The sequence below is a fragment of the Taudactylus pleione genome, unplaced genomic scaffold (assembly GCF_031769625.1).
Source record: "Taudactylus pleione unplaced genomic scaffold, aTauple2 ptg000522l, whole genome shotgun sequence".
NCBI classification, from domain to species: domain Eukaryota; kingdom Metazoa; phylum Chordata; class Amphibia; order Anura; family Myobatrachidae; genus Taudactylus; species Taudactylus pleione.
The window spans coordinates 820,521-841,989 of NW_028284924.1; the positions used below are offsets into that span (position 1 = coordinate 820,521).

The 21,469-nt window shown below is 45.4% G+C and overlaps 1 protein-coding gene across 4 annotated transcripts in view; it reads left to right on the forward strand.

Annotated features, from left to right (window-relative positions):
* Positions 1 to 21,469, forward strand: part of LOC148501272 (phosphofurin acidic cluster sorting protein 2-like) — a 137,691-nt gene that overhangs the window by 32,327 nt on the left and 83,895 nt on the right. For 2 of the 4 annotated variants that reach the window (XM_088450675.1, XM_088450677.1), the window contains exons 3-12: positions 1,047 to 1,136; positions 3,128 to 3,253; positions 6,418 to 6,580; positions 7,906 to 7,988; positions 10,119 to 10,202; positions 15,063 to 15,119; positions 16,462 to 16,613; positions 17,736 to 17,826; positions 20,100 to 20,168; positions 21,319 to 21,443. In XM_088450675.1, the coding sequence (XP_088306801.1) occupies positions 1,047 to 1,136; positions 3,128 to 3,253; positions 6,418 to 6,580; positions 7,906 to 7,988; positions 10,119 to 10,202; positions 15,063 to 15,119; positions 16,462 to 16,613; positions 17,736 to 17,826; positions 20,100 to 20,168; positions 21,319 to 21,443 (1,040 nt within the window). The remainder of the gene's footprint in view (positions 1 to 1,046; positions 1,137 to 3,127; positions 3,254 to 6,417; positions 6,581 to 7,905; positions 7,989 to 10,118; positions 10,203 to 15,062; positions 15,120 to 16,461; positions 16,614 to 17,735; positions 17,827 to 20,099; positions 20,169 to 21,318; positions 21,444 to 21,469) is intronic. The other 2 variants (XM_088450676.1, XM_088450678.1) reach the window with 1 other exon arrangement.

The following is a 21,469-nucleotide window of genomic DNA, read 5'->3' on the forward strand; positions in this document are numbered from 1 at the left end:
CTTCCGTGTGATGATCTCGCCAGTGCCAGTCATCGCGGCAGTGGCTGCACTTTACGGCAGCCCGGATTCGCCAAATTTTGCTCGTTTTGTCGAATTCAGAGTCAAGTCGGGCTGCAAAGGGTGCGAAACACATACATTTGCCGCCACACCAAGCCCATTCATGTTATGCCACACAGTAGTACCTCTTATACACATTATACCACGCAGTAGTAGTGCCCCTTATACATTATGCCACACATTAATGGCCCTTACACTACACAGTGATGCCCCTTACACCTTATACCACACAGTAATGCCCTTTACAGATTATGCCATATAGTGGTAGTGCTCCATATAACACATTATTCCACACAATAGTAGAGCCCTTACATATTATGCCACACAATAATGTCGCTTACACATTATGCCCCACCCCCAGCAACTCATCTTCCCGTGTCCCTCTAGCATCCTCTTGCCTCCCCCTGTGTGCCATCAGCAGCCAGCAGGTGTGGATTTGGTGAGGGACCGCCAGCTAATGACAGCTGGCTCATCGGCAGGCAGCGGCAGACATGTACAGACAGCGCCAGCGCAATTTGAATCTGGCGCTGGTCTCGAGCCAATCAGCGCTTTTGGACTGGCAGCCAATCAGGAGCCACCACTGCTGATTGGCTGCCGGTCCGCGAGCTCTGATTGCCTCGCGACCGGCGGTGGTGTCTCCATGTCTGCCTGCCTGTGCGCCAGCTGTAAATCTCCATCTGTGTTTATTTTATAACAATTCCCAGCCAGTCTTGGACAGTGTCAGCCATTATCATTTTCCTAGTGATTCCGAGGAAGTTTTCAGCAATTTTGGGGCAGTAGGAAGTATTAGATGATGAACCCGCAGTGTAATTGAGATTTGTATTTTTTGCGGCCTTGCAGGAATCCTGAGACGTGTAAATTGCTGGATAATGCTGACATGAACTGTTTTACAGCTCTTCACCAATTCTGCCATTTTCTATATAGCAGTCTAATGACATGAGGAGTATAATACATTGCTCGGGATGTGATACCTAATCTCCTCCTTACAGGGATCCAAGAGAGTTCTCCGGTCCAATGAGTATCACTTGCCTCCGAGTGGAGTGATGGAGACAGAGCTGGAGTTGACCTTTTCTCTCCAGGTAATTGGTCTTTTTCATTATAATAATGGGAATCTGATTGAAGTGCAAGTTGGAACAATAATAGTGCGGTGTATGGTACTGAATGATAATAGTGCGGTGTATGGTACTGAATGATAATAGTGCAGTGTATAGTACTGAATGATAATAGTGCAGTGTATGGTACTGAATGATAATAGTGCAGTGTATGTTACTGAATGATAGTCGTGCAGTGTATAGTACTGAATGATAGTCGTGCAGTGTATAGTACTGAATGATAATAGTGCGGTGTATGGTACTGAATGATAGTCGTGCAGTGTATGGTACTGAATGATAGTCGTGCAGTGTATGGTACTGAATGATAATAGTGCGGTGTATGGTACTGAATGATAATAGTGCAGTGTATAGTACTGAATGATAATAGTGCAGTGTATGGTACTGAATGATAATAGTGCAGTGTATGTTACTGAATGATAGTCGTGCAGTGTATGGTACTGAATGATAATCGGGCAGTGTATGGTACTGAATGATGATCGTGCAGTGTATGGTACTGAATGATAGTCGTGCAGTGTATGGTACTGAATGATAATCGGGCAGTGTATGGTACTGAATGATGATCGTGCAGTGTATGGTACTGAATGATAGTCGTGCAGTGTATGGTACTGAATGATAATAGTGCAGTGTATGGTACTGAATGATGATTGTGCAGTGTATGGTACTGAATGATAATCGTGCGGTGTATGGTACTGAATGATAATAGTGCAGTGTATGGTACTGATTGATAATAGTGCAGTGTATGTTACTGAATGATAGGAGGGTATACATATGGATGGGCACACATTGGTGGTCGGGTTTATACATATGGGTGGGCACAAAGTGGTGGTCAGGGGGATATACATATGGGTGGGCCCATGGTGGTCAGGGGTTTATACATATGGGTGGGCACACAGTGGTGGTCTGGGTTTATACATATGGGTGGGCACACAGTGGTGGTCTAGGTGTATACATATGGGTGGGCACACAGTGGTGGTCACGGGTTTATACATATGGGTGGGCACACAGTGGTGGTCTGGGTTTATACATATGGGTGGGCACACAGTGGTGGTCAGGGGTTTATACATATGGGTGGGCACACAGTGGTGATCAGGGGGATATACATATGGGTGGGCACACGGTGGTCAGGGGTTTATACATATGGGTGGGCACACAGTGGTGGTCTGGGTTTATACATATGGGTGGGCACACAGTGGTGGTCTGGGTTTATACATATGGGTGGGCACACAGTGGTGTTCTGGGTTTATACATATGGGTGGGCACACAGTGGTGGTCAGGGGTTTATACATAGGGGTGGGCACATAGTGGGGGTCAGTGGATCATACACATGTTTTGGTACACAGTGGTGGTCAGGGGTATATACATAGGGGTGGGCACACATTGGTGGGCAGTGGATGCACACATTGGTGGCCAGCTGTATATACTTACCAACTTCACTAAAGAGGCGATCGGGTGTGCCAGCTGCTCCGCATCCTGCTCCTTCACTCGCGCGATGCTGCACAAAATGGAGATGGGGAGTGTCCAGCGATATGTCAGTCAAGTGACGCCGATTGGACAATATATTACGTTTGATAGATCGTTAGTGCCAAAACACGAACGATCTGCACAAAATCGTTAACGAGATTGCCAGATCTGATCGTATGTAAGGAAGATCTGAGGATATATACGACAAACGACCTGAGGGACCGCGTATCGGCATCGTTCGTGGACACTACACGATATGCGCGATTTGTAGTTCCGATGCTTCAGGATCGGCCTAATCGTGCAAAATATCGTTAGTGTGTAAGCACCTTTATTTCCTCATAATAAGATGACCACCTTGTGTCTCCCCTGCGGAAGGTCTCATGTCTGGCCTCTCGTGTCGGAGAGCCAGGTGCCTCTTCTTCATGTAACAGTACAATTATGTGATCTGACGTGACATCTTTATACTAAGTGTCAGCTCTGTCTTCTGCTTTCTCCAGTATCCTCACTTCCTAAAGAGAGACGCAAACAACCTGCAAATCATGTTACAGAGACGGAAACGTTACAAGAACCGAACCATCTTGGGCTATAAATCCTTGGCCATCGGAGTCATTAACATGGCGGAGGTAATGTTTTCTTTCTAGGATATTCCAGATATCCGTGTATATTGGTATCTCTTTCAGGAAAATACAATGTTTAGACTCCGATTATTGAGGCTTAATTTTAAATGAAGGGACTGCTTATAAATGAATGACATTTGTACGTTACACATAGTTACACTTCTGAATATTACACACTTAGGGGCAATGCCGGTGATTTAGTGTGCTCCTATGCTACTAATACACGTACACTATATGAACAAAAGTATTTGGGCTTCTGACCATTACACAAACAGGGACTGTAATGACATTGTATTCAAATACATCAGGCACTGATGTTGGACGAGAAGGCCTGGCTCACTATCTCTGTTCCAGTTCATCCCAAAGGTGCTCGATGGTTTTGAGGTCAGGCCTCTGTGCGGGCCAGTCAAGTTCTTCCACACCGAACTCTGCAAACCATGTCTTTATAGTCCTTGCTTTGTGCACTGGGACACAGTCATGTTGGACTAGAAAATGGCCCTCTCCAAACTGTTGCCACAAAGTTGGAAGCCTTGCATTGTTCAAAATGCTTTGGTATGCTGAAGCATTAAGATTGCCCTTCGCTGGAGATAAGGGGCCTAGCCCAAACCCTGAAAAACACCCTGGCACAGTGCAGTCAGGCAGGTAACGTTCTCCAGGTATCTGCCAAACCCAGACTCGCCCATATGACTGCCAAACAGAGTAGCGTGATTCGTCACTCCACAGAACACGTTTCCACTGCTCCACAGTCCAGTGTTGGTGTGCCTCCATCCAACGCTTGGAATTGGACTTGGTGATGTGAGGCTTGCATGCAGCTACTTGGCCATGGAAACCCATTTCATTAAGCTCCCGGGGCACAGTTTTTGTGCTTACATTAATGCCAGTGGAAGTTTGGAACTCTTCAGCTATGGAATCAGCAGAGCCTTGGCAACTTTTATGCACCATGCGCCTTAGCAGTCGTTGACCCTGCTCTGTGATTTTACGCGGTCTTCCACTTTGTGGCTGATTTGCTGTTGTTCCTAAACGCTTCCATTTTCTAATAATATCACTTACAGTTGACCATGGAATATCCAGCAGGGATGAAATTTCACGAACCATCTTATTGGATAGGTGGCATCCTAACACAGTACCACGCATCCTATCACAGTACCATGCATCCTATCACAGTACCACGCATGCTATCACAGTACCACACTTGAAGTCACTGAGAGCTTCAGAATGACCCATTTTGTATCACAAATGTTTGCAAATGGAGACTGCAGGGCTAGGTGCTTGATTTTATACACCTGTGGGAACGGGTCTGAATAAAACACCTGAATTCAATAATTAACAGGTATGGCCAAATACTTTTGTTCATATAGTGTATCTTAATACTCACACTAAAATATGCAATTTAGGAACTAATTCGGGGCAATTTAGGACGCAGTTGCCACTGTTCCAATTCCATTGCATTGACTCATGGTGAGCATCACCTGCAATTTGCCACAAAATAAATTATAAAGCGCAGCATATTTCACTGCGCTTTACAATTGGGAACAAAGCAGTAATCTTATATATAATATTCATTAGTCTATTTGTTTGTTTGCCTGTCCAGTTATGCATTCGGACACTTTTGCACCGATTGGGATGAAACCAACACAGTTGAATCCTGGCCAGGTTTTATGGGGATTAGGGTCCCGGTCAGACCTCCCATTGGTGTACTCTAGGCAGAACTTTGACCTGGGAGCCTGTTCTGAGCCTTCCGCTGGATGGATTTGGACGAAAACTTCACAGAGTGGTAACATTGGTTTCCAGAAGACAAACTAGGGGGTTGAGGTCCTGGTTGGACCTCCCGTTGGTGTACACTGAGCAGAACTTTGACCCGGGGACGCTGGATAAACTTTGACATGGGGACACTGGGCAGAACTTTGACCCAGGGAGCCTGTTCTGGGCCTTCCACTGGATGGATTTGGATGAAAACTTCTCAGAGGGATGACAATTGGTCTGGGATGCGTAATGGAGTGGTTGGGGTCCCTGTCGGACCTCGCGGTGGAGTGTGCTGGGAAGAACTTTGACCCAGGGATCCTTTTTTGGGCCTTCCACTGGATGGATTTGGACAATATCACATAATTTGGATCAAAACTTCACAGAGTGGTAACATTGAATCCCAGAAGACATACTAGGGGGTTGAGGTCCTGGTCGGACCTCCCGTTGGTGTACGCTGGGCAAAACTTTGACCCGGGGAGCCTGTTCTGGGCTTTCCACTGGATGGATTTGGATGAAAACTTCACAGAGGGGTGGCAATTGGCCTGGGATGCTAATGGAATGGTTGGAGTCCCAGTCGGACCTCATGGCAGAGTGTGCTGGGTAGAACTTGACCCAGGGAGCCTGTTCTGGACCTTCCACTGGATGCACATCACATAATAAAACTTAAACTTGAAGATTTAAACCCGGGTAATGCTGGGTACTTCAGCTAGTATATAATAATAATATACAGACAGGCAAAGAGATAAGTGTGTCCTCCCTGTAAGCTTACATCTGTATATGTTGCCATCTGACTCTACTGGAGCTCAAAGTCTAGTGGGAAACCCTGCTTACACGAAGGATGACTGAAGAGAATGATGAGCATGACCGCAGGGATCTCATAGGCGAGTCTTGCTTGACAGCTGCTGCCTAAACTGAAGTGTGATCATGTACAGGATGAAGAATGGGCAGGTTGTTCTGGTTCATGCCAGTATATAAGTCTTAAGTCTGGGTTGCCTGTATATGTACATAAATGGGTAGCAAACCAACTTCAGGCTTACAGCAAACAAATGAAGTTAGAAGCATGGTTGGTAGACAGCGAACCAGATAGACTAAATAGGATCTCTAAAAATGGACATTACAAACCCTGATGAGAAGAAACCATAAGCCTAGCGCCTATTTGGGTGCATGAACCTATAATGCTGCAACTAGGGGCACAGGAGTTAACGCAAACAGGAACAGAGTGCCCCAAAAAATAATGGTAATAACATAGAGATGTCTGTGTTGTTTGTTTTAAGCCCCATGGTATATATTTGGAAGTAATCTAATAGTTGTCACTGTTTGTCCCATATACTTCTATATACTGCATATCCAGAAGTGGTCACCACTTTCCTGCCAGTGAACCTGGCCCGTTTTTGTATTAACAAATATTTTGTTTTCCTGTCATACAGGTGATGCAGCGCCCCACTGAGGGCATGAAGGTCCTGGATCTACACAGTAATAGGAAAGATCCTGCTATACGAGTGGCTGAAATCAGCATCCTCTCCCTTTCCAGCCAGCCCATTGATCACGAGGAGGTCCATGCAGTGACACGGCCGAAGATCAAAGGTCTGGGTGAGAAATTCCCCATACTATCACCCATTATCTGAGGTGATAGAGGATAATGTTACTTGTATGACACAATATTGAAGGGGGAGAAATGCGTCATGTCAGAGAGAGGAAAAAAGTAGGACTGTGACACTTCCATCTGAGGAGAATGGATAATATTACTTATATAACTCAATATTATAGGGGTAGAAACGTGTCATATTACAGCTAGGAGCATAGTATCACTTGGACACGTCCCTCTGAGGAGTAAGATGATAATGTTACTTATATGACTAAATGTTAGGGGGGCTACAACAAGCATGTCAGAGAGTATAAGATAGTACTGTGACTCCTGCTTCTGAGGAAGCATAGGATAATGTGACATAATATTAGGGTTGGTTTGGAGAAACGCGTCGTATCAGCGAAGGGAACAAAGCAGCACTGTTATACTACCCTTTGAGGAGAAAGGATAATGTGACTTATATGACATAATATTCTAAGTGGAGAAACTTGCCATATTAGAGCGGGGAGCGGTGTAGCGCTTAGACCATGGGTGGGCAATAAGCAGCCCCCCAGCTGTTGTTGAACTACAATTCCCAGCATACCTTGCAACACTTTAAGAAAGGCCCACTTCCCTCTGAGGAGAAAGATGATAATGTTACCTATATGTTAGGGGGGCTACACCAAGCATGTCAGACAGTATAGTATAACACCTCCCTCTGAGGAAGCATAGGACAGGGCCGAAGGTAGAATTTTTGTCACCCGGGGCAAGGCCATAATTTGGCGCGCCCCCCCCCCCAAAAAAAAATAAAAAATAAAAAAAAATAGTAATAAAATAAATAAATAAAAAAAAAAAAACATAGAGGACGAAAAGGGTGTGGTTTTGTGACACAGTAATGTCCCTTGTAACACATTATGCCCCAGTAATGTCCTTTACAAAACATTATGCAACACAGTAATGCCTCTTATAATACATTCTGCCACAGTAATGCCCCCTACAACACATTATGCCACAGTAATGCCCCATATACATTAAATGTATAAGGGGGACAGTAATGCCCCTTATACATTTTAGCCCCACAGTAATGCCCAATATACATTATGCCACAGTAAGGCCCCCTTTACATTATGCCACAGTAATGCCTCTTTTACATTAAGCCACAGTAAGGCCCCATCTACCTTCTCACCTGCCAGGGTGTCAGTACTGCCTTCATTGTAAGGTGATGACTCCGGTGAGATGGACTATTAGTTAGTGCTCTGTGCCCTCAGACCTCCTGGTTACCTGGACCATGTACAGTAATTCTAATTTCATGCATAGCCCTGTACTGATTATGTGACTCAATGTTTTACAGATGCCGACCACTACTGGGAGGAAGAAGATGATGACTATAGCTATTCCTCAGAACCTGAAGGCAGTGACGAAGGGCAGGGGCAGGTAAGAGTCCCGTTTACTCACACACATTGTGTTTACTCCCAGCATATGTGAGTGCAGCAGGGCGATAGGCGTAGGGGAGGGATAATGAAAGTAATGTGTTGTTCTAATGCATAATTGAACGGAACGGACAGAAGCGCTGTTACGCCTGCAGAGTTGCGTCTGTATTTTGAGTTGCTGGCATCTGAAGATACCAGTAACCTTATAGCTAGTGTATAGATGCCTCCAAAGCAACAAGGCATCAGTCATCATCATTAACTAGGAAACATGCTCCCAGTTTATGTAGGTGCCAAATTTATATCTGGCAGGCTACAATATCATTGTACATATACATACAGATGTGTACTCATACACCTATCCTCAATACGCCATGCGACACGAGATGCCTGGCATGAATGTGAGCCGCGCCGAGCGGTGCAGCGTCTTTTCCTAATCTTTGCTCAAATGTGCAATTGGATGCAACATAAGCGCTTGCACTGATTCTTTTGATACGCGACACTCGTATATCTGTGTGCGACTGAGATACAAATTAGGTGTCTGCCCTAATCCCTATATATATAAAACTTATGGAGCATACACATGGTCAGATTTGTCAGATGTGTCAGATGAACGATTTGATGAACGATTTGACCAACGATTTAAACGATTTGAACTATGAACGATTTTTGACTGCATTAAAATGAATGGAATCGTCCAAATCTGACTGCAAACACATCAGATGTCAGATATCGTTATCTGACCATCGGGAACGCGCATCGTTCATCGTTCAGACATGTCAGATATGTCAGATTTTCCTTCATATATGAACGATTTTTTAAATCGTTATCGTTCATATCTGAAGAAAAATCTGACCGTGTGTATTGCACCAATAGGCTGTGAAATATAAAATATATATTGTTTTATTAAACACATGAATAAATGAACTGAAGTTCAACTCTAAAAACATATATAAAAAACATTGCACATTGGGGGAGTAAGTAGGTGCTTGTACTATAAATCTAAACACATGCTGTCTCCAATAAAACGTAGGCAAAAAGATTAGATATTGTGTCCTCTCTATAGAGCCTTGATGGTGCTCAGCATACGTTACCAATAGCAACTAGAGTGATAACGATCTAGTTAGATATAGTCACTCTAGAAGAGCCTGATATATAAAGTGCAGCAGCTCCCCGTTTGAAGTAAAAAACTTGATAAGGTGAATATGATGGCGGAGGGTCTCCAGACCAAATCAGCAGGCCAGTACCTCACCTGTCCCGGTGGGTTCCATATTCCAACAGCTCCCTTGCAACCAGCCGCTCCTACGGATCCCAGGCGGATCAAGAAAGTAAGTATGGTGTTTGTCCCTGTACCAGCGCCTCGTGAAGCGGTTTAATCGCATCCGATTGCAAATAAGGCGCACATTACAGCAAAAAAGCCGAATCGCCCGGGACCTGGCTCCCCGAGAAGGGATGTTTGGCGCAACCACAGCAATAATGAAGGACACATCTATATACAGTACATATACATAAAATACACTCAGTATAAGATGCCTCTAGAAGGAGTGCGTTTAACGGTCATCTGAATGCCATCGCTGCGCTGCACTGCGTTAACTGTTTAATACCCCTCATCTCTTTTAGCAGGCAAAAGGAAACATATTTATGTGATATGACTCTGTGGTCAGGATAGCCCGATTTACACTGAGATCCAATACTCTTCCCAAGTGTAACTGATTTATCGTTCATCCATCACTGTTCATCATAATAACAGAAGATCAAGGACAGGTGGTCAGGGGTGATGCTTAGGGTCTGGAAACCCCCGGCCCAGCCCTACAACAAGCTCCAAACCTTTGCTATCACCCCTGACATGCACACGATATAAAGCTATTAGTAACGCTAATTACTATATAGAATCACAACAGTATTTCTATAGAGTTCCCATAATGCTGATCGCATAACAAGCGATATCTCTAGGACATCCCATTAACGAACTTGTTAACAAAATGATTAATATGAATTTTTGTTTACACTTTCCCATTATTATATTATGGAAATCACCATTAACCTTCGGAATTCTTGGTAGATACTGATTACTAGTAACCTTCTAGTTCTGGAGGTTTGTGTGGTGGTATAACGGCAATGAATTTCTCCTGACCAGGATGTAGACGATGAAGAAGATGAGATGAGAAGACCGAAGAAGCTTGCCAGGAAGTTGATTCGCAGCACATCGCTCAGCCGGCAGGTAACTATAAAGCGTCTCTGCTGTGAAACTAGGAGATGACAGCTCATGTATGTACAGTATGTGTCTGACAGACGCATAGTTATTATTTTAATATATCATTGTATACATCTATATCTATTGTGATATAGTCGGGGTAGGGGGTCCCTCTCCTGGGGTAGATGGACACCTCCTTATACACAGCAGCCAGGAAACAGCACACCAGTCCAGGGTTTTCATGCAAGCTGGTCGGAACCAGTTTTATTGTGCAATATACACAACAAAATAAACAAAACATAAAACTAAATCCTAGCCCGTCTGGGCACTAACTAGACAGGTTATTCCCTCTCTACAAGTGGCAGGGCCTACTGCCTTACCACAAACACAGCACTTTCAAATATCACAGTGTCTCTGAACAAACCTCAGTGTCTGTTTCTCCCCAGGGTATGTGAGACACTGAAGCAAAACCTAACACAGCTTATCTGAGCCACTTCCAGGTGCAACTACTAATCAGCCTGCTCTCAGACTGAAAGGCCCAACACCTGGAATGGCCTGTGGATGGAGCCCTCCCTTCTCTTCTCACATCCACAACCCCTAGGACCCATTATCCAGCTTTTACCAAAAGCCGACACTTCTGGTCTGTTTGGTATAACAGACTTTTCCTGGGGTTTTTATAACACATATGACAGGAATCTGGGACACACATATATGCCATTCCAGACTTCTCCAGTGCTTCTATCACACTATACAAGTTCTGTTACTTTTACTGAGTGTGTCACTACTAACTGTATGACAGAGTACAGCAGTGCCAGCCGCCCATTAGGGCCTTACCTCTTGTGTTGCTTCTGGAGGCGGAGCCGTAGGAGTGACTCAAGGAGCTCCACAACGGCCAATAGAAGAGCTTCTGCAACTGAGTATGCGCTGCAGCTCCGTCGCAGCCATTTTACTCATACTACACAATGAGCTTCCGCACGTGCTCAGATGCTCCGAACGCTGCCCGATTGTTTCTGAATTTTGATTGCGGCAGCCAGATATGAATTGGCCAGGTGAGGGAGAGAGCCAAGGGCTGTGGCAAGCCATTGAGGGGAGCACGGGGCCTGGACCAGTAGGAATAGTCCTGTGCTCCCAGTTGCTCAATCCACCCCTGAGTGTGGCAGTGAGGTGGCAGTCGATGGCTGAGAGGAGGGGATGGGAGTTTAGGTAGAAGTGAGGTTGGAGATGAATGGGGAGAGGAGTAGCTTGTGTAATTGTATGACAAATGTATTATATCCATGTACAACTCACACTAGTACATCCCCATACCTACCCTACTCCCATATATATTACTTTTACTACTATACCCTCACACCTACCCTACTCCCACCTATACTACCCACATTGATACACTCTCACACCTACCCTACTGCTACCAGTACTACCCACACTGATACACCCTCACACCTACCCTACTGCCACCTACACTACCCACACTGATACACCCTCACACCTACCCTACTGCCACCTGTACTACCCACACTGGTACACCCTCACACCTACCCTACTCCCACCTACACTACCCACACTGATACACCCTCACACCTACCCTACTCCCACATACACTACCCACACTGGTACACCCTCACACCTACCCTACTCCCACCTACACTACCCACACTGGTACACCCTCACACCTACCCTACTGCCACCTGTACTACCCACACTGGTACACCCTCACACCTACCCTACTCCCTCCTATATTACCCACACTGATACACCCTCACATCTACCCTACTGCCACCTGTACTACCCACACTGGTACACCTTCACACCTACCCTACTCCCACCTACACTACCCACACTGGTACACCCTCACACCTACACTACTGCCACCTGTACTACCCACACTGGTACACCCTCACACCTACCCTACTCCCACCTATACTACCCACACTGATACACCCTCACACCTTCCCTACACCCACCTATACTACTCACACTGGTACACCCTCACACCTATCCTACTGCCACCTATACTACCCACACTGATACGCCCTCACACCTACCCTACTGCCACCTATACTACTAACACTAACATAACCTCACACCTACCCTACTCCCACCTATACTACCCACACTAATACACCCTCACACCTACCCTACTCCCACCTATACTACTAACACTAATATAACCTCACACCTACCCTATTCCCTCCTATATTATGCACACTAGTACACCCTCACACCTACCCTATTCCCACTTGTACTACCCACACTGGTACACCCTATACCTACCCTACTTCCATATATATTACTTTTACTACTACACCTACCCTACTCCCACCTATACTACCCACACTGATACATCCTCACACCTACCCTACTGCCACCTATACTACTAACACTAATATAAACTCACACCTACCCTACTCCCTCCTGTATTATCCACACTAGTACACCCTCACACCTACCCTATTCCCACCTGTACTACCCACACTGGTACACCCTCATACCTACCCTATTCCCACCTATACTACTCACACTGATACACCCTCACACCTACCCTACTCCCACCTACAATACTCACACTGATACACCCTCACACCTACCCTACTCCCTCCTATACTAGTCACACTGATACACCCTCACACCTACCCTACTCCCTCCTATACTAGTCACACTGATACACCCTCACACCTACCCTACTCCCTCCTATACTACTCACACTGATACACCCTCACACCTACTCTACTCCCACCTACACTACTCACACTGATACACCCTCACACCTACCGTACTCCTACCTATACTAGTCACACTGATACACCCTCACACCTACCCTACTCTCACCTATACTACTCACACCGGTACACCCTCACACCTACCCTATTCTCACCTGTACTACCCACACTGGTACACCCTCATGCCTTCCCTATTCCCACCTATATTATCCACACTAGTACACCCTCACACCTACCCTATTCCCACCTGTACTACCCACACTGGTACACCCTCACACCTACCCTACTCCCTCCTATACTACTCACACTGATACACCCTCACACCTACGCTACTCCCACCTACACTACTCACACTGATACACCCTCACACTTACCGTACTCCCACCTATACTACTCACACTGATACACCCTCACACTTACCGTACTCCTACCTATACTAGTCCAACTGATACACCCTCACACTTACTCTACTCCCACCTACACTACTCACACTGATACACCCTCACACTTACCGTACTCCCACCTATACTACTCACACTGATACACCCTCACACTTACCGTACTCCTACCTATATTAGTCACACTGATACACCCTCACACTTACTCTACTCCCACCTGCACTACTCACACTGATACACCCTCACACTTACCGTACTCCTACCTATACTACTCACACTGATACACCCTCACACTTACTCTACTCCCACCTACACTACTCACACTGATACACCCTCACAACTACCCTACTCCCACCTACACTACTCACACTGATACACCCTCACACTTACCGTACTCCCACCTATACTACTCACACTGATACACCCTCACACCTACTCTACTCCCACCTACACTACTCACACTGATACACCCTCACACCTACCCTACTCCCACCTACACTACTCAAACTGATACACCCTCACACTTACCGTACTCCCACCTATACTACTCACACTGGAACACCCTCGCACCTACTCTACTCCCACCTACACTACTCACACTGATACACCCTCACACTTACCGTACTCCTACCTATACTACTCACACTGATACACCCTCACACCTACCCTACTCCCACCTATACTACTCACACTGATACACCCTCACACCTACCCTACTGCCACCTATACTAGTCACACTGATACACCCTCACACTTACCGTACTCCTACCTATACTACTCACACTGATACACCCTCACACCTAGCGTACTCCTACCTATACTACTCACACTGATACACCCTCACACCTAGCGTACTCCTACCTATACTACTCACACTGATACACCCTCACACCTAGCGTACTCCTACCTATACTACTCACACTGATACACCCTCACACCTAGCGTACTCCTACCTATACTACTCACACTGATACACCCTCACACCTAGCGTACTCCTACCTATACTACTCACACTGATACACCCTCACACCTACCCTACTGCCACCTACACTACTCACACAGGTACACCCTCACACTTACCGTACTCCCACCTATACTACTCACACTGATACACCCTCACACTTAGCGTACTCCCACCTATACTACTCACACTGATACACCCTCACACCTACCCTACTGCCACCTATACTAGTCACACTGATACACCCTCACACTTACCGTACTCCTACCTATACTACTCACACTGATACACCCTCACACCTACCCTACTCCCACCTATACTACTCACACTGATACACCCTCACACCTACCCTACTACCACCTATACTAGTCACACTGATACACCCTCACACTTACCGTACTCCTACCTATACTACTCACACTGATACACCCTCACACCTAGCGTACTCCTACCTATACTACTCACACTGATACACCCTCACACTTACCGTACTCCTACCTATACTACTCACACTGATACACCCTCACACCACACCTAGCGTACTCCTACCTACACTACTCACACAGGTACACCCTCACACCTACACTACTGCCACCTGTACTACCCACACTGGTATCCCTCACACCTACCCTACTCCCACCTATACTACCCACATTGATACACCCTCACACCTACCCTACTGCCACCTATATCGCTCAGACTGGTACACCCTCACACCTACCCTACTGCCACCTATATCGGTCAGACTGGTACATTACTGTATGTGTGTATTTAGCAAACCTGTAATTATCTCCTCTTTCCATTACAGCCAAATTTTAAACAGAAGTTTGTATCATTATTGAAGAGGTTTAAAGTAAATGATGACGTGAGTTTTTCTGTAATAAGCGCAAAATATATCATTCTTACGCATGCATCACAGTATATCACTGCATTGTACTGGCCCATGCCACTATATGCCACCTAGCTCTTGTATTTATATATGATACACTCCTCATGTTCTCGCCATCTGGTTTACATGTAGATATATCCAGCTGCTGGATATTCCACTATATATCACCCACACCCTAATATATATGAAACACTACTCATATTGGGAGCTGTGTAGAGTAGGTAGCAAAATATAGTGTCAGGGACGCCTAAAAAAAGCCTGCATGCAATAAGGTCATACTGTCACCCATATACAGATTTCAGGCTGCGATACAGATGTATTCCAGTTGGCAACAGCAGCATGTGCGCCCTCTTTGCGCTAGGCACACGTCACAGATCCTTATGATCCACTTGCGCTCGTGCTTTACACCATTTCTTTTACATGCAACAAATAAATTTGTTGTTGACAGTATATAAACTGCTATAACCTCTCTAATGCAGCAGAAGTAAACCCCCCGTCTACTCCACACTAAAACGAACTAGAAATAAAAATGCTCTTAAAAGTATATTCTATGCCTGAGCGATAAGCCGAGCACCAATCAGTATTAGTGGAGCCTTCACAAACAGCCAATCACTAGCTGGCTACATCAGCTGGTGTATACACCTGCCCTTGACCACATCTGCATGTGCTAACATTTGCATGTACATGCCTTTCCCGCACGTGACCTATGCTAGATCACGCTCTCATCCTGCCCACCTAGGCGCGACTCCTGGAGACAGGTATAATGATGGAAATCTGCATGGGGGCATATGCTTTCACACACTATTCTGGGCATGTGCAAAGCGATTTTACACAATCTAAGCCACGCCAACTCTGACTTAGGGCCTGATTCAGAGTTGGGAATAGAGAGAGAGATAGCACTTAACTGTGTACCTGGACAAACCATATTGCAATGCAAGGGGTGTAAATACATAATTTTTTTTTACATGTGGGGTAAATACTGGCTGCTTTTACATGTAGCCCACAAATACTGCACAGCTTTATTATTACTATACAATTTAGATGTCAGTTTGGAAACACTCCTCCCAAATCTAAATCTCTCTGCACATTTTAAATCTGCCCCCCCCCCCCCCTGCAGTGCAGCATGATGTCACCAAGATGGTCACTTGAGAGAGATACATCACTCTACTCCCAACTCTGAATCAGGCCCTTAGTGCTCACCATGTATTATTCCCATCGTGTCACCAGCTGTGGTCTGCACCACTATATACATTATATCTCCCATCCGCACTCTGTGCATATCTCAGTGTGAGACTCATTCTCCTCTCTTGTCCTTCAGCCATTAGATGCAGAGCGCGCATGTCGGGAACAGGAGGAAGATGAGGAGCTTGGACTCCTGTACGACAGCTTGGATGAGTGCAATAACAGTGAGAGTGGATTTGACATAGAGGACGATGACAGCGTCATGAGCACCCCGAAGCCCACACTGAGGTGAGGAGACGATCCCCTCTAATAAGTGACAGGACACTACTAGTTTTCTCAGATGCTACAACTACTAATGGGAGTACCACATTTGTCAGGAGCTTTCTCCATTCTCGCTGCTCTCTGACCAAAGAAAACTCGGAATAATGGGACAACGAATTCTGCGGAACGTCGGCATGTTCATATTGTCGCCATCTGAAACGTCGACATGAAATGTTGACATTTTGCACAATGCCGTCATTAGGGTTAGGGGGAGATTTAGGGTTAAGGATAGGGGTAGCGTACTTACTGCGGGTTCTCCTCGTCAGCTGAAACACAAGACACCGCTGCACCACCGGGACTGTTTTGTCGACATGTCATGCGACATTATCAATGTTGACATGCTAAGCATGTCAACGTTACGACCATGGTCCTGATTCGGTGATGGACACTATTGCCTAGCTGCTGAGACTTTATCCACAGCGGCTGTGCAATAACGTGCTAATGCCGCAGGAGACGCCTTACTGCCGGCTTCTGCATGAACATTGGTCTTCTGAGTAACACGCTGCCGGGGCCAGTGAAGCTGTTCCGGAAGTCACAGACGCTGGCTGTCGCTGCCCCGTCCTTGCCCCCAAGCGGCTGGCATGCTGCGGCTTGGGGAAACTGCATGCAATCTTGCAGAACGATATCTGCAAATGCGTAGTGCGGCCCATGTGCCTGCACAGATCTCACACCATTGGAGAAGTACGTAAACCATGGGGTTTGTGTACATCTCTGAATCAGGTCCCACGTCGACATTCTCATGTCGACACGAACGTGGACAAAACAAACCCAACCCTGGTAAAAATAGTGCACCCATACTAGTTATACCTAGAGTTTGTGGATTCTCCCCTACAAGGTCGGAAAGTGGAAGATATTAGCTCAAACCTTATTGGTTCAACGGTTCAAAATCTAAAAAATGGGATTGAAATGAATGTTAGCATTGCTAGAAGTATTGTGCCGGTGACTTGTGTACATTTCACAGTACTTTTCTCTCATTTGGAAGACGTCTGGCCTACGATCACCTCCGAATATGCATCATGTGATACAACACATTATGTTTCGTCTTTGATTCTCGCACTGCGCAGTTGAAATTTTTCTTGTTTCCTGTAGGAGATACTTTGAGGGAGTTTCCAATTCTGGGTCTCAGACTGAGATCGGCAGCATTAACAGCCAGAAGGGAACAGACAAAAACGCTCTCACTGTAAGTGTTGACAAAATGTTGCATATGGTGATGACTAATTATTATTAATAACATATGGTAACACAATTTGAAATCATTTTAATAAGTAAAATGACAGTGATTTGTTCAGTGAGTTCTGTCCACAGAAAAGGAAGGTATCGAGGCTCTGTGCGAACGACTCCCAGAAAAATAACTCGGGACGATTTACCCGGCAATCTTACTCGGGTTGAGAGCTGGGTTGAAAACGGGTTGTAACCGGATTATTTGACCCGGCTACATTCCGCTATTTGTTGATTGGAGCTTCTGGGGCGCTGGCAGATGATGTAATTTGTCAGTGCCCTGCAGAGAGACGCACACACGCAGCCATCACTTGCCTGCCTAACCTCCTGCACACAGCCTGACCAACTCCCACAAAACACAGGCTGATACACAGCCTGCCACAGTCAGAACTGCAGCCACACCACAACCACACATGTGCTCCGTCTGCCATCATTGCTGCAATGCTGTAAGCAGTCCCCACCCCTCTCTTTTGTTCCCTTTTGTGACCTCATCTTTGTCAGCCCTTAAACAAGACCATTTTTAATGACATCTATAGGGAAAAGCAGGGATTACCCGGGTTCAGTGTAAACGGGGCAAACCCGGGAATAACCCAGGTCGAGTTGCAGTGTAAACGGGGTCTGAAGCCGAGTTCAACTCGGGATTGACCAGTGTTCAAATTCCAGGGTCGGACCCGGGATTTTGGTGTAAAAGGGGTATTAGGGTGCCTGCTGTGTTCAGCGTTCCCTAGGCTACTATACATAGGTGTGCCCATATGGAGTTACAGGTAGGGGCCTCAAGCACCCGGGGTCACATGTCCCTCCAGCCTCTGTCGCAGCTGCAAGGGATCAGGTGGCTGGTGTTATACTATTGCAGCTTTTAAAAAACAAAACAAGTAATTAATATGGCATGGTGTTTATTACATGAGTGGGGGCTTACTTCACTTTCAGCTATAATTAATACACTGGATACATACAGTACAGTACAGTAAGTCACTCATTCTGATGGTGGGTACACACTATACGATATGCTCCCTGAGCGATATCGTGTAGTGTGTCCCCGGCAGGCTGTGCTCAATGTCGTTCATGACATTGAGCACAGCCGCTGAACGATATCATTAACGATATCGTTCAGCGCCGGGCTCTCTCCCCCATTCCCCAACATGCAGCAACCTGACGAGGTCGTCAGATTGTGCTGCATGTTCAGGCGATGGACAATGTCGGACACGACCAGCGGGAGTGCGCATCGCTGGTCGTTTCCGACATAAAGGTGCACGATTTGTGCACGATTACTGAGCGACTGCACGATTACGATGGGTTCCCATGGGAACTCCTCCGTCTGGCAGCCACGCCCCCGGTACGCCCACCAAAGGGGGCGTGCTGTCACTCAACATCGACAGCACGCTCCCTTTGGTGCGAGACCCCGAGCGACGTATTCCTCGTCGCTCGCCGGGTCTCGCGCATCCGCACGACGGAGCTCCCTCCGTCGTGCGCATGCGCATTCGGCCAACATCGACCCGCTTGCGAGCGTCCTTCGCTCGCGAGCGGGTCTGAATCTGGCCCTGAATTCCGCAATTTTTTATAGTCATGTTTAATTACTTTACTTTCCTTCTTTACCCCAAGATTTGTTTGGAAAATCAAAATTGCTGAGAATTCTGTTACGGTTCTAATGACTGTCTTCCATAGGTCTCTTCTCTTCCAAAGGTCTCTTGCTGACCTGCGATGAATGTTGTCCTTCAAGCACTGAGTAATATTAATCCGTATTAGGAGGTATTCCCAGTCACGTGAACGCAAGAATTAATGATTCATTACTTTGGCCTAGATTTATCTCTAGAACAGTAGCTATTGATTTTCAAAAAAGGGCCCTCTGGTTTTTTGTAATCGGTCGAAAAAATATTCGTTTGATTCTTTTCAGTCTTCAGTCATAATGACTGGTGGTGCACTTTGCGGAACTTCTTTGGTTTTTGATATTTTCCTTTACTATCAATGTTTAGTTCTGTGTACCTAAGTGTAGGGCTAGAAAGCTTTTTAGAAAATGTAAATTGTTTTCCCCAAAGCTTACTTGGAAAATGGGATATTTTTCCCATTAGGCAATAGTCCTTTATTTTTTGATAATATAATTTTTTCTTGAAATATTACAGCTTTGCTAGTGTTGTGCTGATTGTGGATCTGCAAATATGATATTAAAATGCATCAAACCTCCAGAAGATAAACAATACCTGAGCTGTCTGTTATAAATATGTAATTTATTTGTTATAGCTGGGCAATGACGATCAGAAGCTTATCCATGGCGATCGGACTGAGGATAATGACAATCGCCTTGCTGATGTAAGTTGAGAGTGTTTTCCATTTATAGTTACAGCAGCTTCCAGATTATGCTCCTGTTAGATATTATAAGACCTTGCGCATTCTCCCACTCACATTTGATGGGCGTCATAACTGAGATCTTTGTGAGTGATCTGTGACATGATTTGTGCCTTGGTTGAGACATATTCTACTTGTGTCTATGTCTAGACCACAAAATAAGGGCACAATTTCCTTTATGGTGTTAATTAAAACTAGAGATGAACGGTGTGGTTTAGGCTCGGATCTTCTCACCAAGTTCGAATTTCAGAATGAATCACAACGTCATATTTGAATGACAAAACGTCATCTTTCCTGGACATCTGATGACCACCAAAGAGTTGACTTGTTATGGTGCATACACACGGTCAGATTTTTCTTCAGATCTGATTTTAAAAATCATTCAGTCGTTCATATCTGAAGGAAAATCTGACATATCTGACATGTTTGTCAGATGAACGATGTGCGTTCCCGCTTGTCAGATAACGATATCTGACATCTCATGTGTTTGCAGTCAGATTTGGAAGATTCCATTCATTTTAATGCAGTCAAAAATAATTTGGCATTCAAATCGTTGGTCAAATCGTTCAGATTGTTCAATTGTTCAAATCGTTCATCTGACAAATCTGACCGTGTGTATGCACCTTTAGACTAGCTCAGATCCCATCAGAAAGACAGCCACCATGTTACCGCCCTATCATGCTGAAATATAATTAAAATTGAGGAAGATTCTGCTAATACCCTTTTAGAAAAGGTTTTTATGCTCTGCAGCTGATAGGATGCAATGTTTATAGTGTTGATTCATCTATTCTACTTTCTTCACCGAAGACACCGGAATGTGTGAGTACAATCTCTAAAAATGAGAGGTGTGATTTATCAAAAGAGGACAATTAGAGGTGCTGCCCATATCAGCCAATCATATTGTAGCTTTTCATTTATAAATTACAGCTAAGATCTGATCGGTTACTATGGGTTACACCACCACTTGTACTCTTTAGAAGTTTTAATAAATCTCTACTCAAATAAGTTGTGACTTAGCTCTCCTATGAGAGTGTGAGTGAGAGATTGGGGGCTGGTGATGGGGTTGAGACTTTTACATCATCTGTTGTACACATTGATTGTACATGTATTACAGGAGTGCAGTGATCCTGCCCCTGTGGTAGCTGTGGCTACCGATCTTGGTTCCTGGGAAGCCACAGAGCGAGTACCACGCCTAGGCATGATCGCCAGAGCTGAGTCGCAAATCATCATGTCTCCCAGGTAATGTTCTGTAAGGGGTTATCAGA